The sequence below is a fragment of the Choristoneura fumiferana genome, chromosome 8 (genome assembly GCF_025370935.1).
Source record: "Choristoneura fumiferana chromosome 8, NRCan_CFum_1, whole genome shotgun sequence".
Taxonomy (NCBI): Eukaryota; Metazoa; Arthropoda; class Insecta; order Lepidoptera; family Tortricidae; genus Choristoneura; species Choristoneura fumiferana.
This window is the reverse complement of record NC_133479.1, coordinates 18126209-18138729: the sequence shown is the minus strand read 5'-3', so window position 1 is coordinate 18138729 and position 12521 is coordinate 18126209. Positions and strand designations below refer to the sequence as shown.

The 12521-nt window shown below is 33.9% G+C and overlaps 2 protein-coding genes across 6 annotated transcripts in view; one reads left to right on the top strand and one right to left on the bottom strand.

The window, feature by feature from the left end:
• The window catches only part of LOC141430689 (uncharacterized), a 31096-nt gene extending 25504 nt beyond the window's left edge, over positions 1–5592 (top strand). The window contains exons 2-3 of one of the 2 annotated variants that reach the window (XM_074091538.1): positions 4642–4768; positions 5382–5592. In XM_074091538.1, coding sequence (XP_073947639.1) covers positions 4642–4768; positions 5382–5440 — 186 coding nt within the window. In that variant the 3' untranslated portion in view covers positions 5441–5592. The remainder of the gene's footprint in view (positions 1–4641; positions 4769–5381) is intronic. The other variant, XM_074091539.1, reaches the window with a different exon arrangement.
• Ac76E (adenylate cyclase type 2 Ac76E) overlaps positions 1–12521 on the bottom strand; it is a 200061-nt gene that overhangs the window by 92384 nt on the left and 95156 nt on the right. The window lies entirely within an intron of this gene.

Genomic DNA, 12521 nt, shown 5'->3' with positions numbered 1-12521 from the left:
TTTTCTATCACGTCTTCAACGCATGGGACCAAAACTAGAAATAACGAGTTGACAAATTTAATAAATCGAATTATAACGATTTCACACGTCGTTAATACGACAAATTATATCGTACCAGTTATTTACCTTTCGTTAACGTTACCTGTTATCGCTGGTTAACAGTTCAGTGTTAACGGTGCAAGGCATGCTTACGAACAGTGATCGTTGGACGAACCTTGAGTTCGATGCCTTGTATTATACTTTAGTAAGTACAAAAGTCGCCGTTCGACATAACTCGAAGTAAATGTTAGTAGAACTGACAATGGGCGCCACATCGCTAAGCTACCAAGCCTTTTATAAATGTACTTATGAATGATTATACGTGGATGCAAGTAGCGACATTATCCATAAGATTATTTAGTTCCTTTCAGTTAATGGGCTGGTTGGACAAGTTGTTAACCCTCAAGCGCAGATTAGTAGATGTATGTTTACTTTGCGAAATGATATACCATTGTATCAACAGCAAAGATGAGTTCACAAACGAGTAATGGTATCGCGATTAATAGACAGTAGCCATTAGTTAGTTGTAGTCTTATGTAATGATATAATGCATAGACAACACACGTAAGTACATTATAGTACTAGATAGTATGTTATTATGTACACTATTAGATTAGTATTTTGTACTACTTTTTTTCGCACTGGCTCAACGCAAGTGAAAAAGGAACTTTTAAATAAATAAAAGCTAAAAGGAAACCGTTCCATTGAAGAAACTATAGCGAATAAGTCCTTATTAGGTGATACAGATGTCTTAACAATAGCTTTTGTGACAACCTGTAATGTTTTGTTGTACCTAATCGTGTTATTGCAACTTAATCTAAATAAAGCCATTGCCTCACCATCACAAAAACATAAATGAATTATTGAAACCTCATTCTAAACAGTTTTTACGCAACCAATAGTTACTCAACTGAATGAGTTACTGTTATAATCTCTATTGTGTACGATTATTTACGTTACCACCATTAAATACATTTAAAACTGACCAGCGATTAAGCTCTTATCTCACCTGTGGCCGTATTATCGAAAGCCGAGTTTAAACTTGCAAGAAAAGTCGTGCAAGTTGTGCATTACATTGCGAGCGAGGCCGTAAAACCCATGAGTTTTTAGTGGTCAATCGAGCGCCGTAATATAAAACCGAGTTTAGACTTGCAAGAAAAATTGTGCAAGTTGCATTACATTGCGGCGCTCAATCGACCACTACAAACTCGTTGGCTTTACGGCCTCGCCATGTAATCAACTTGCACAATTTTTCTTGCAAGTCTAATCTCGGCTTAATGCAACTTGCAGGATTTTTCTTGCAAGGTCTAGTCTCGGCTTTACAGTCTGACGTTTGCGATCGCATTCACCCTCTCTCTCCTTCTACCCTCATCTTACATTGTGTGACAGAAAGAAGTGGTGGAAAGATTTCGATTTCATGTGTGTTAGACATAAGGCCTCTGGTGGTGTCTATCTCACCAGTAAACAACATATTTCTTGACTTTAAAAGCACTATATTGTCACTAAAGTTCGCAAAAGTCCCTAATAGACTAAAGCACCGTTGTCCGTCCGTCCGTCTGTCACAGTCCGAGTCTTTTGATCCGTAATAGGCAGATAATTTTTACAGAATAATATCTACTACTAAATCCACTGTAACAGCAATTCATACAAATAAACTCAAATACAAAAGGGGTCTCCTTACAAGAAATGTGTTTAAAACATTTAAGTTCATTTAAACATTTCTCTTGCTAGTAATTCAAGGTAAAGTACCTAAGATAATGTAAGGTGGAAACCAAAAAGTTTAACAGGTTAAAGGTAATAGCTAACTATACAAAACGATCTAGAAAAAGTTCTGCTGTGACACGATATTTAATTAGTCATGCAATGGTCAAAACATTCCTATTATTCTCGAATTTTCAATTTAACCTCGAATCTCGAATTTTCGAATCGAATTCGAATTCGAGTGTATGTGACCGCCCTAAATCCATACAAATCTATGGACCTGCCACGTACGGACAGTAGTTTTCCGTTCGAATTTTCCTCTGATTCAGAATTCCGCATGGTGGCCTGTGCGTTCGGAATTGAAATAAACGTACGGATGTGATGTATTAACGGAATTCCGAAACGGAACCGACCATTGATTAATTTTATTTGACTGATAAATGTGATGCTTTCTCCGTATATTCGAACAAAACAAATAGAGACGGCATCACATTTAACCGTCATTTAAGACTAATCAATGGACGGTGCAACAGCCCCTAAGTATTAAATGATTTGAGGTTCAATGACAATAACCCGCTAGTTTATTCCTCAATGAGTCTTTCTAAAATTATGTTCACTTTTCAAAAACACACTGATGTTTTTTCTAGTACAGCGCAACGCCTACATTAATCGTCTGATACAAAAGGAAGATATTAATTTATATTCTTTAGGGTCTAAATTTAATTAATCGCAGTATAATCTAAGGAACACAAATAGAAAAAAATACCTTTAACTCTGTGGCATATCCTTCCTTTAATCCAAACCAATTATCATAGTCTAAAAAAGGACTACCTGACGCCATCCGGGATAGTGTTGCTATCTTAACAATAAGCATCGAGAAATTACGTATCGACAATCAGTCCGTCGATAATATTGGTTATAGTCCGGTTATCGATTGTGTAACTAATACGTGCCATTATTATCGTTTTGTACATATAACGCAAAAGTGATAAATTTTAGTAGTAATTGGCATGTCATAGGTAGGTATTGTATGCAATATTATTGCGAAACACAGTTTCAGCTACTTAGCCTTATTTTTATCCAATTATGTAGAAGGTATTTCCGTTAGAAATCATAATTGTACTCGTACCTGCTGTATTTTTCAGTTATTTTTTTTACGTTCCAACTTCCAACTAAGTTGCTGGAGACCGTTAAGAATTAAAAAGAATAGTTAGCGGCAAGTAAGAAGACATTTGCACATAAACAAAAACATGCCTTTAAAGTAATAATCACGCTAATATCGATATATTCCCGTAACGCCAACAAATTAAGACAATTATCCTGTATTCTTTTTATTATCTATTATACGAGCCAAAAGTATGTGCATTCGAGGCACACGTAATAAATTCCGATCCATGATCACCACCAGCAGTGCAAATGCCTGTCCCAGCCATTGAATAGTTTTTAAAAATGTTTGTCTGTAATGTTTTCTCATAAGTCTTTATGTTATGTAATGTTCGTCAACTGTGTTTGTTTACTTATTTTGTTAAAGACTTTCTATAAAACAAATATCCTGTAGGTACATTTAAGTACCTACTAGCATTAATGAACTTTTTTTAATAGCCTATACGGTGTCCTACAGCTAGGCAAAGATTCTTTTTCCTTCCACAACAGCATTGCCCCGCTAAATAGCAATGAATACCTGCTGAACTAACCAGGATCAGAGCGGGGATATAACATATTTACAAAACAAACAACACACTATATTAACATTATTTTCAAGAAAACCATCGATAGCCAGATTACCGATAATTTGCCATCGCTGATTCGGACCCAACCTGTTGCTGACAGGAATAGCGGGGTTTCTTTCTCGTGGTCTTTTTATAGCGACACCCGGACGTCGCACTAACCCGTACGTAAGCACTGATCTTTCTGTGCTTTATGTACGAGTAGTTGTATATCCGTTCTTGTCTGAGACTTGGGACATACTTTATGGAAGTCTGTGTAAGAAAATTCGAACAAATTAAAAAAAAACCTAAAAATTACTTATCTGAATCTACTGGAATTATCAATGCCACATCAGATGAGTTGATCCGTAATTACAATAAATTTTGTTTGAAATAAGAAATCCTAAGTTTATACTCGGGATTATGAAACTTAGGTTTGACGTAATGAAGATTATCCAAGTTTTATTAGCAAGAACAATTAATTATTAATTTGAGTTATTGCTACCGGTATAAATTATAATTATACTATTGTTAATATAGTTGGATAATAGATAACTTTATTTACAATTACAATGAACTAACCTAACGTGTGTTACATTGACATTGTCAGTAATACATATATGCATTACAACTTAAAGAAGTGTTCATCTTTCAAATTTGTATACACAAGACAACATTGTATACAGACTCAATTTTCTTGAAGCCGTTCAAACAAATGGCTCATTGCACTACAGACACGATCACAATACAGTGTTGCAACAAATTGATCTACCAACACATCATCTACATAGCTGCTCAGAACACATCAAAACCAACTTACCAAGGCAGGTGGAAAATATTGTAAAGTAAAGAATCCCTTGTAAGAAGCGATATTTTCATCTGTTCAGTTAAGCTTGTGGTGGATCCAGTGTCATAACAGCTTATCTGGAGCTTGCAAAACCCTAGATCTGCTGCAGTTGCGTAAAGCGTATTAGGTTGCATAACAGTTCTAGTGCTAGAGATAATGTGCTGTGGAGTTAGGCATTCGTTAGGGACTACATTTATCGAGGAGAGGAGTATTTAGGGATTAGGTTGTATTTAGTTAGTTATGACTGGGGTAGCATCCAAGTTAAGATATGATTTATTTGGTGTCATAGACACTTAATTGTTTATGTTTTTAAATAACATTGTAACGATGTCCTTCTGTTGCCCACAGTTCCATTCAGTGACGGAAAAAAGACATAACAATGAATGCGGAGAGAACAGCGTGACAATAGTTACGGAAAAGAAAATAGAAGATGATTCTTCAGACTCGTCTAGCGGTGAAAATGTTGAAATTGAAGGTATTTTGTACAAATATTCACTATGTTAGGCTATAAAAAGGCAATTTGTAAGTCATTAAATTAATACAGTACGTATTTATGGTATGATGACTGCATTAGTCATCAATTTCAAATTGTAAAACCCAGTGTTTGTATAGGAAAGAGAATATGCAATTAATTGTTAGATTCGGCGTGTCGAAACAATCAATTTAATTTAACTTATTGACAATAAAACGCTCATTAGTAAGTACTATATATAATTAAACTTAAAACATTTTAATTTGAATAGCCTTAATTTAACTCTAAATTGAAACAACCGTTAAAATGTTGAAATTGTAAATCAATCTACAATTATTTTCAATGCCACATTTCATAATCTTGGAGGCATTGTATTTTCTACGATTACCAATACTTGTTTCGTTTCAAATATTTATTTAACATTGCGAATGTTTTTAATTTTTGACTTGTCATTATGAATTAAAACTCAACATGCCAAAACCAAAATCGCAAAAGTATTCTATTGTATTGAATAACTCTTTATTGTACATAAAATACACGAAATTAAGAGATAACAAGAAAAAAGTTATAAAGAGCCAAACTTTATCCCTTGCTTGATTAAAGTAATCTCTTCCAGAAACTGAAGAAGAAAATGGAAAAAAGCACAAAGAAACAAAACAGAAAACAATTAATTAAAACAAAAATAATAAAGAATAAATTAATAAATTAGGATATACGTACCGTATAACGTTAATGAAGACCACGATTTATGTCAAGGAATCCCCAAAGGAGTTTAGTAAAATCCAGAAGTTTCTGCAAACGAAGCCGCGAGTATCCGTATTTTTCGTAGATTTTGCGAGTATTCGTTTGTGCAAACTATTAAAATCAGATGACCTGCTTCAGCGATAAAATAGTTCAATTTCTTTTTCCAATCATATTGCATTTTTTGTCTCAATACCGATGACTACCGCGTAATCATTTTTGCTGATGTTGATCAACAATCATCACTTTTTATATTTTCTATTGATACTGATAAGACGGAGGCGAAACAATAGCCATTGTGTAGGCTTATGAATTACCCACTGAATTTAAGTGGTCAAGTACAAACGTTGCGTGCATACTGTATGTAATAACTAGTTTTTATTTAATTACGTACATTACACGTAATCATTTAGTGATTCTGTCTGTACTGGTCACTACCTGCGGCTTTTCTTGTATGGACATTGGATCTGACTGTTGAATAAATATCATGGGTCAATTATTTTGGGACTTAAATACATATTAAACACTAATTTCATGCCCTGACTGAGGATCGAACCCGGGCCCTAAAGCTTTATAATCAGTTTCTCTAACACTTTTCAGTGACTGAGGATCGAACCCGCCCTAAAGCTTTATAATCAGTTTCTCTAACCTTTTAGTCACTGGTCATTCTCACGGGATTCCCATAAATTACTTTGTGATTATATTTACATGACTCAATCAATTAATTCCAATAAGGTACATAAATAATAATACTTCATTGTTTCATCTACTAACATAATTCATTATCTTAACCATTGTTACTGATGATTTATGAATTTTAGTATTTGACAATTATTATTGCGTTACAAAAAAATCATCTACATATCTACATACTGAACGTCACCCCAATCCATCCAGCCGTCTCTATGTGTTAGTAAGCCTGAAACACAGACGCTCGCACACACTTACTAACTTTAAAATTGTTAATATTATTGGGATTATTAGGCACGTTGCATTAGATTATGATTATTTCAAGAATGATGTCAACTTAGCACTGCATTAAAAAAATGCTGATATGAACATGCTTGCACATGTTTTCAAGTATCAACGCTTTGCAACAATCGTGTATTGATGTACGTCATTGCTGCAACTAAACGATGTAATCATAAATTATCAGTGATAAGCACAATAGCTTTCCATTGTGATTTCCATGAGACTCTATCAACTGCTATTGCATGTATTAATGGTAAACAGTTTTAACCTCCTAAGTCCCAGCGTTTTAAAACGGGGTTTCTCACCAAATAAGCTCATTCGGTTTACTATGACTTTTTCTGTGTATGTTATGAAGTACAAAAATACTTACAAGACATTTATAAGAATAAATTCCTTGACTGACTATTGCTGACGGAACATTGACCAGCAATCGTAATTTATTGTAACACACGACCATCTCTCATGTTTATTTCATTACGAGAGGCATCTCTAGCATATATTTTGTTATTTCTAGCATTTATTGCAAACAACCTTCTATTTCAACATATGACAGGAAGACATCATTGTCTGTTATGTGTGTCATTGCTACAGCACCTAAGCAACGCAACGCAATCATCATTGTATTGACGGCAAAACAAACAATAAAATTACGCGTAAATACAATTTTGCACTATACCATAATAATGCTTCTTTGGGTATCAATTATATCAATTACTCAGAATTTATTGTTCTGGGAAAGACATTTGTGGCATAACCATTGTTGGTGATACGTTTTTTTCATAAATGTTTCTTTTAATTGTTAAGCCACGCCAAGATTCAGTACAGTGCGCAACTAATTTGTTGATTTGACTAAATTTACATTTAAATTCATTGCATGATTTCTCAGAAGCGAAAGGCGAATTTGATAAAAATGATTTCACAGAATTCTTATCAAATACTCCATAAACTATTATAATAAACAAATTGTCACGAGACAAATTCTTCAAATTCTCCGCGTAATCATTACATTACATCATAACGTTATTCATTAGATTAAATGATTGCAACAACCTGTTCATCACTAAACCAACAATTAGTCATATCAATTTCCCAAACTTGCGTCTCATCAGATTTCTCTTTATCTTCGTTTGTTTTAGTCATTTCATCTGATTCGACGTTGATATCCCGCTTGTCTATAACTATGACATCATTGATGAAGTCACGTGGGGGCGTAATAGTCGGAGATGAAACGATTCCGTTATCTTTTAAAAGCGTGAGTAAGCAGTACCGTTGCCGAGTCAATATTCTTCGTACACTACACTATCGTACGGAAAACGGCGACAATAATATTAATCAATATGTTTCATTGAACTACGATCATGCATAATATTCTTGTATGACAAGAATAAATGTTATTCTACGTATTCGTCGAAAGCTAATTAAATTTGAAAGTGCCATTATCTTTATATTCATTCTTAATTAGGGCAAAGAATTCTAAACCTAAAAATATCTGTACTAATTATGAAACTCTATGAAGAAATAAAGAACATTTTTAAGTAAAAATAAAATTAAAATGAATGAAATATCTCATACCCCACGTGACAGGCTCAGCTTAGTGTGGTGGTTATAGGTGATTGGTATTACTTTGTTTTTGTTTTCTGCCAACAAATTAAGGGTATTTAAAACTATTTAGGTATTGTAATAAAAAACTTTCCTATAAGGTTTTGCTTTTTGAAACATAACACCTCTTTCTTCTCCTGATTTTCTTCCATTAAAACACAACAATAAAATACAATACAATACTAATATTCTTTATTGATCACCAAAAGCAGTACAGAGACATAAAAAACACAACTCAATATATCTTGTAAATTTCAAACGGAAATGATTATTGCTTTCTCATGTAGTTATGTTATGTATGCAATTACTTATGTCTCAACTCACCTTTTGCAAGTATAAAGTGGCTAAGGCAAAAAACGACATGTTATAAAGAAACTAAAGCGTCTTCTAAATACTCGTAGTACCACAAGAACTTTATAGTACCAAGTAACATTTTAATGAACTAAGTCCTAAAAAAAGATACAGTAAGACAAAATGGAACTAAAAATACCGAATGACTCAGGAATCCATAAATAACAACCGTTTTAGGACCCGGTTAAACTTAAATTATGTGTACTCGAAAGTTGAAAAATAACAGAAATCACACTTCTACTATTTTCACCTAAAAACATGTTAAATGGAAAACGGTACTTTACATTCAAGACTCCGTTTTTGGGTCGAACGATTCAGCTGAAACTGACAACGAAAGTGCTAATATCATCGTTTTTCGCCCGCAATTCTATCTGATTTTTTAATTCAAACACGTTTTTGGCCGGAAACTTTACAGTGCCTTCTGAAGTTAATTTGTTCCGCTTTTGAAATGCGGAAATATTTAGTGAGCAGTTAATTTTATGCATTAAGTTTATGGTTCAATTTTTAGCATCTGCAATTTAATCCAAGTGGAGTAGATAGTCACTGTTTTGGAATTGCCAATGCTTTTTTTGTCGATTTGTCGACCTTGAACCGGCTAAGTAAAAATCTGCTGTACATTTTACAACACCGTTCGCGATTTACTACAGTTTCTTTTTATTTCAACAATACCCATTCCAATTTTAAAACCGATAATATTTTGCATAACATAGCAAATATTCAAGAGCGGCGCCACTGTCAATAAAATCTCGCGGTTTAATATGCGAAGTTTGTAGTTTCACCACTTTGCCGCTGGAACAAATAAGTTGTTGTTTTCAAGATGGCGCAAGAAAGCCGATTGCTGATTGGCGCAAGCGGTTATGTAACGGTCAACCTTGACAGTCATGGCGAATTAAGAGCACGTGATGATTTTAAGAGGAAGTTTAATGAAATGAGAGCCCGTGTTGTTTCACATGAAGATAACAACATACGAGAAACGACGTTGTTTACGAGAAATGGCCGGCAGGCTTGTCAAATGAAATTGCTAATAAAGAAAGAACAACATTTGTATTACGTACCAATTAATTGTTTGTTGCCTTGGGGAATTCTATAATAAATCATCCAATGAGTCAGATAAATCTTAGCAACGAAGATAAAGAAACGGATCCACATGCATGTCAACTTTTTAACGACCGGTTTTTATTGTATCGCTAACATGATCCAATTTAGTGGTGCAATAAGTCTGTCTGAGACAGACAACTGAGTCAGTCGAATCATGACATTATCATCGTGTAATTTCGTCTTGACTTTGACACACCCTCGCTTAATGACCCATTTTCATGATCTGACTGAAATTACATTCAAGATTTAAGTTAAAAACTCGAAAAAATATCAGCCCCTTCATTTCCCGCCCGTTGCTATCTTTACCAACATTTTGCCAATTTTATTGAAAAGTTTTAAATCATCTCGCCATCTCCTTCTATTAGTTTAGTAGTTAGTACCTATTAATAGATTTATACGGCTTTCGCGACAGATTTCAAGATATCAAATTCCCGAAGCTTTAATCCAAAGTGTTCACCTGTCAGTAAAACAGGTTTGAAATTGTCATCTGCAACGAGAAGACCTTTAAGGTTTGAGACATTAGTAACAGCCTGTGCTTAACAGGTTACCGCCGTAAGCCTGGCCTCAAAAATCCTTTCTCTTTCGTCTGACCCGTTAGTTGCGTCACGTTATGTGCTATAACGTCATAGCAGTATCTCTTAATTGTAATAAACTGTACGTTGCGTTGGATGACGTAATTATTCTTAATCTGAGACAATGTGTGTGTATCACGTGCTGTTTGAGAAATGGCTGTACGCGTTTTATGGATTAAGAGGAAGGCCGTAAGCTTCAAGCGACATGGACGCTCATCAATTCTTGTCCTAAATAGAATAGAATAGAAGACATTTATTCACATACACAAAGACACACAAATACAACAAAACTAAAAAACAACAATTAACAGCAAACACAAATAAAAAAATACAAAAATGAAAATATATGATTACTTATTATTAGCTACTTATATTATAAATGCGAAAGATTGTGTGTGTGTGTGTGTGTGTGTGTGTGGTGTAGTATAGGCTACTTTTTATCCCGATATTCCCACGGGATAAGGATAAAATCTCGAAATAACAACCGCTGGGCTTAGACTCATAAAATTTAACACAACTTCAATGAAGATCACGATATAAATTCTGGCATTTCCCAGGGATTTTTTTAAAATAGCTTAATTTCAATTGTAACTACCAGATCGAATAGTTTACGCGAGCAAAGCCGCGGGTAAACTCTAGTGTTTAAAATATGAAGCAAATTATGAAAAAGGAGAGATCATCACACCCCGCCACTCCCACGGGGACAGTTGGGACAATGCTCACATTATTATCTTTAAAAAAATCAAGTAAAAAAAACCGACTGCCTTAAAAACTAAAAGAAAGAAAATAAGTCTAGTGATCCAGAACTCTGTCAAGAAGCTCATTTAAGGTTGAACAGTCGGGACCCCTTACCAAGATTTTTTGAGCTGGTTACGATTTGAAGGGTCCCGACTGTTGAACCTTAAATGAGCTTCTTGACAGAGTTCTAGACCACTAGACTTATTTTCTTCCTTTTAGGTTTTAAGGCAGTCGGGTTTTATGATTTTTTAAATTTAATGTTTTTTTTATTTTGTACTTTTTTCATATTTCTGTGCAAATAGTAGATTAAAAGTATTATAACCCGTATATATTTAGAATGGGCTAATTATTACCTTTCATTTGATACCCATATTGTTACAATACAAAATATTTTTTTTCATTCCTCCGCCATATTTATTTTCGCAGACGTCATATTGAAATTTTATATAGCCTATGTCACTCCGACAGCTATGACGAATCCAATGATACCTTATATGTTAAAATCCGTCTAGCCGTCTAGGCTGCAGCGAGGACCAAAGAAATGGACATACATACCCACATACATACATACAATACATACATACATACATACGCTCGAAAAACATAACCCTCCTTTGGGCAGTCGGGTAAAAACACAAAATACTCGCATGCACAAAGATTTACATAGACACTTTTTTATCGCAATTCCAACTTGATTAATTAATTTGCAGACTTAATAGAGTTATGAATAATTAGGTATCTATCTTCGTCGTGTTTGAAGAAATAAATGAATTTTTAAAGGTGATATACAGGACTGATAATTTCACAAAGAAAAAACAGACAATCAAAATTAAAACATAATTTCACGCAACTTTGGCATAATATGTACCTAATAAAACATTTATTTTGTACAGTTGGGGGAGGAAAACCTTCGTCAGTTATTAAACTGATTACTCATATGAAACTGATTCCTCATAGACTCTTAGTACGTTTTGAAACCAAAGTACTAAGTAGACAAGTGCATATCAATTATACTTACTTAACATGATAACATGGGTCAAAATAGTATACACCTCTAACATATATATCTAGTTTCATATCAATACAAAACCTTTCTAATAAACAACTTCGTAAAAGTTTAAATCAAATAATGTTCTATTTAATTGTCAGTGTTTGTCAGTGCCAAGGTGTAATGATAGGGTTGCTCTGGTCACCTGATTATGTTTAGCAGGTTGACAGGTTGACGCAGTATGTCTTACTCAATCGGTAAAGCAGATTAGCGCTCATACTGAGAAAAGGAAAGTAGATCATAGGGTGACGAACCTTTTTTTACTCGACTGTACATTAATTTTGATAAAAAAGTGCTTGCCAAAAAATATAAAGCACTGGTTAGCGTCATTTTTAATGCGTTTAAACTTAACATAGTCACACTCACACATACACATAGTCATACTGTTATATCAAAAGCAACTTAATAAAGTTTGTATCATATACAACATTATATACATCAGACCACATTTAAAATACGTCATTAAAGCTGGTATATCAAAACTGAACCTTCAAACAAACTTAGTAAAGGGTATGTGTAGTAATATCGATATTCATATATAAATAAGCTATTTTAAAAGGTATAGTTAAGTTTCACGATACTGATAAATATATAAGTAGGGATAACATAAGCACGGAATTGCAAATATTAACTCACG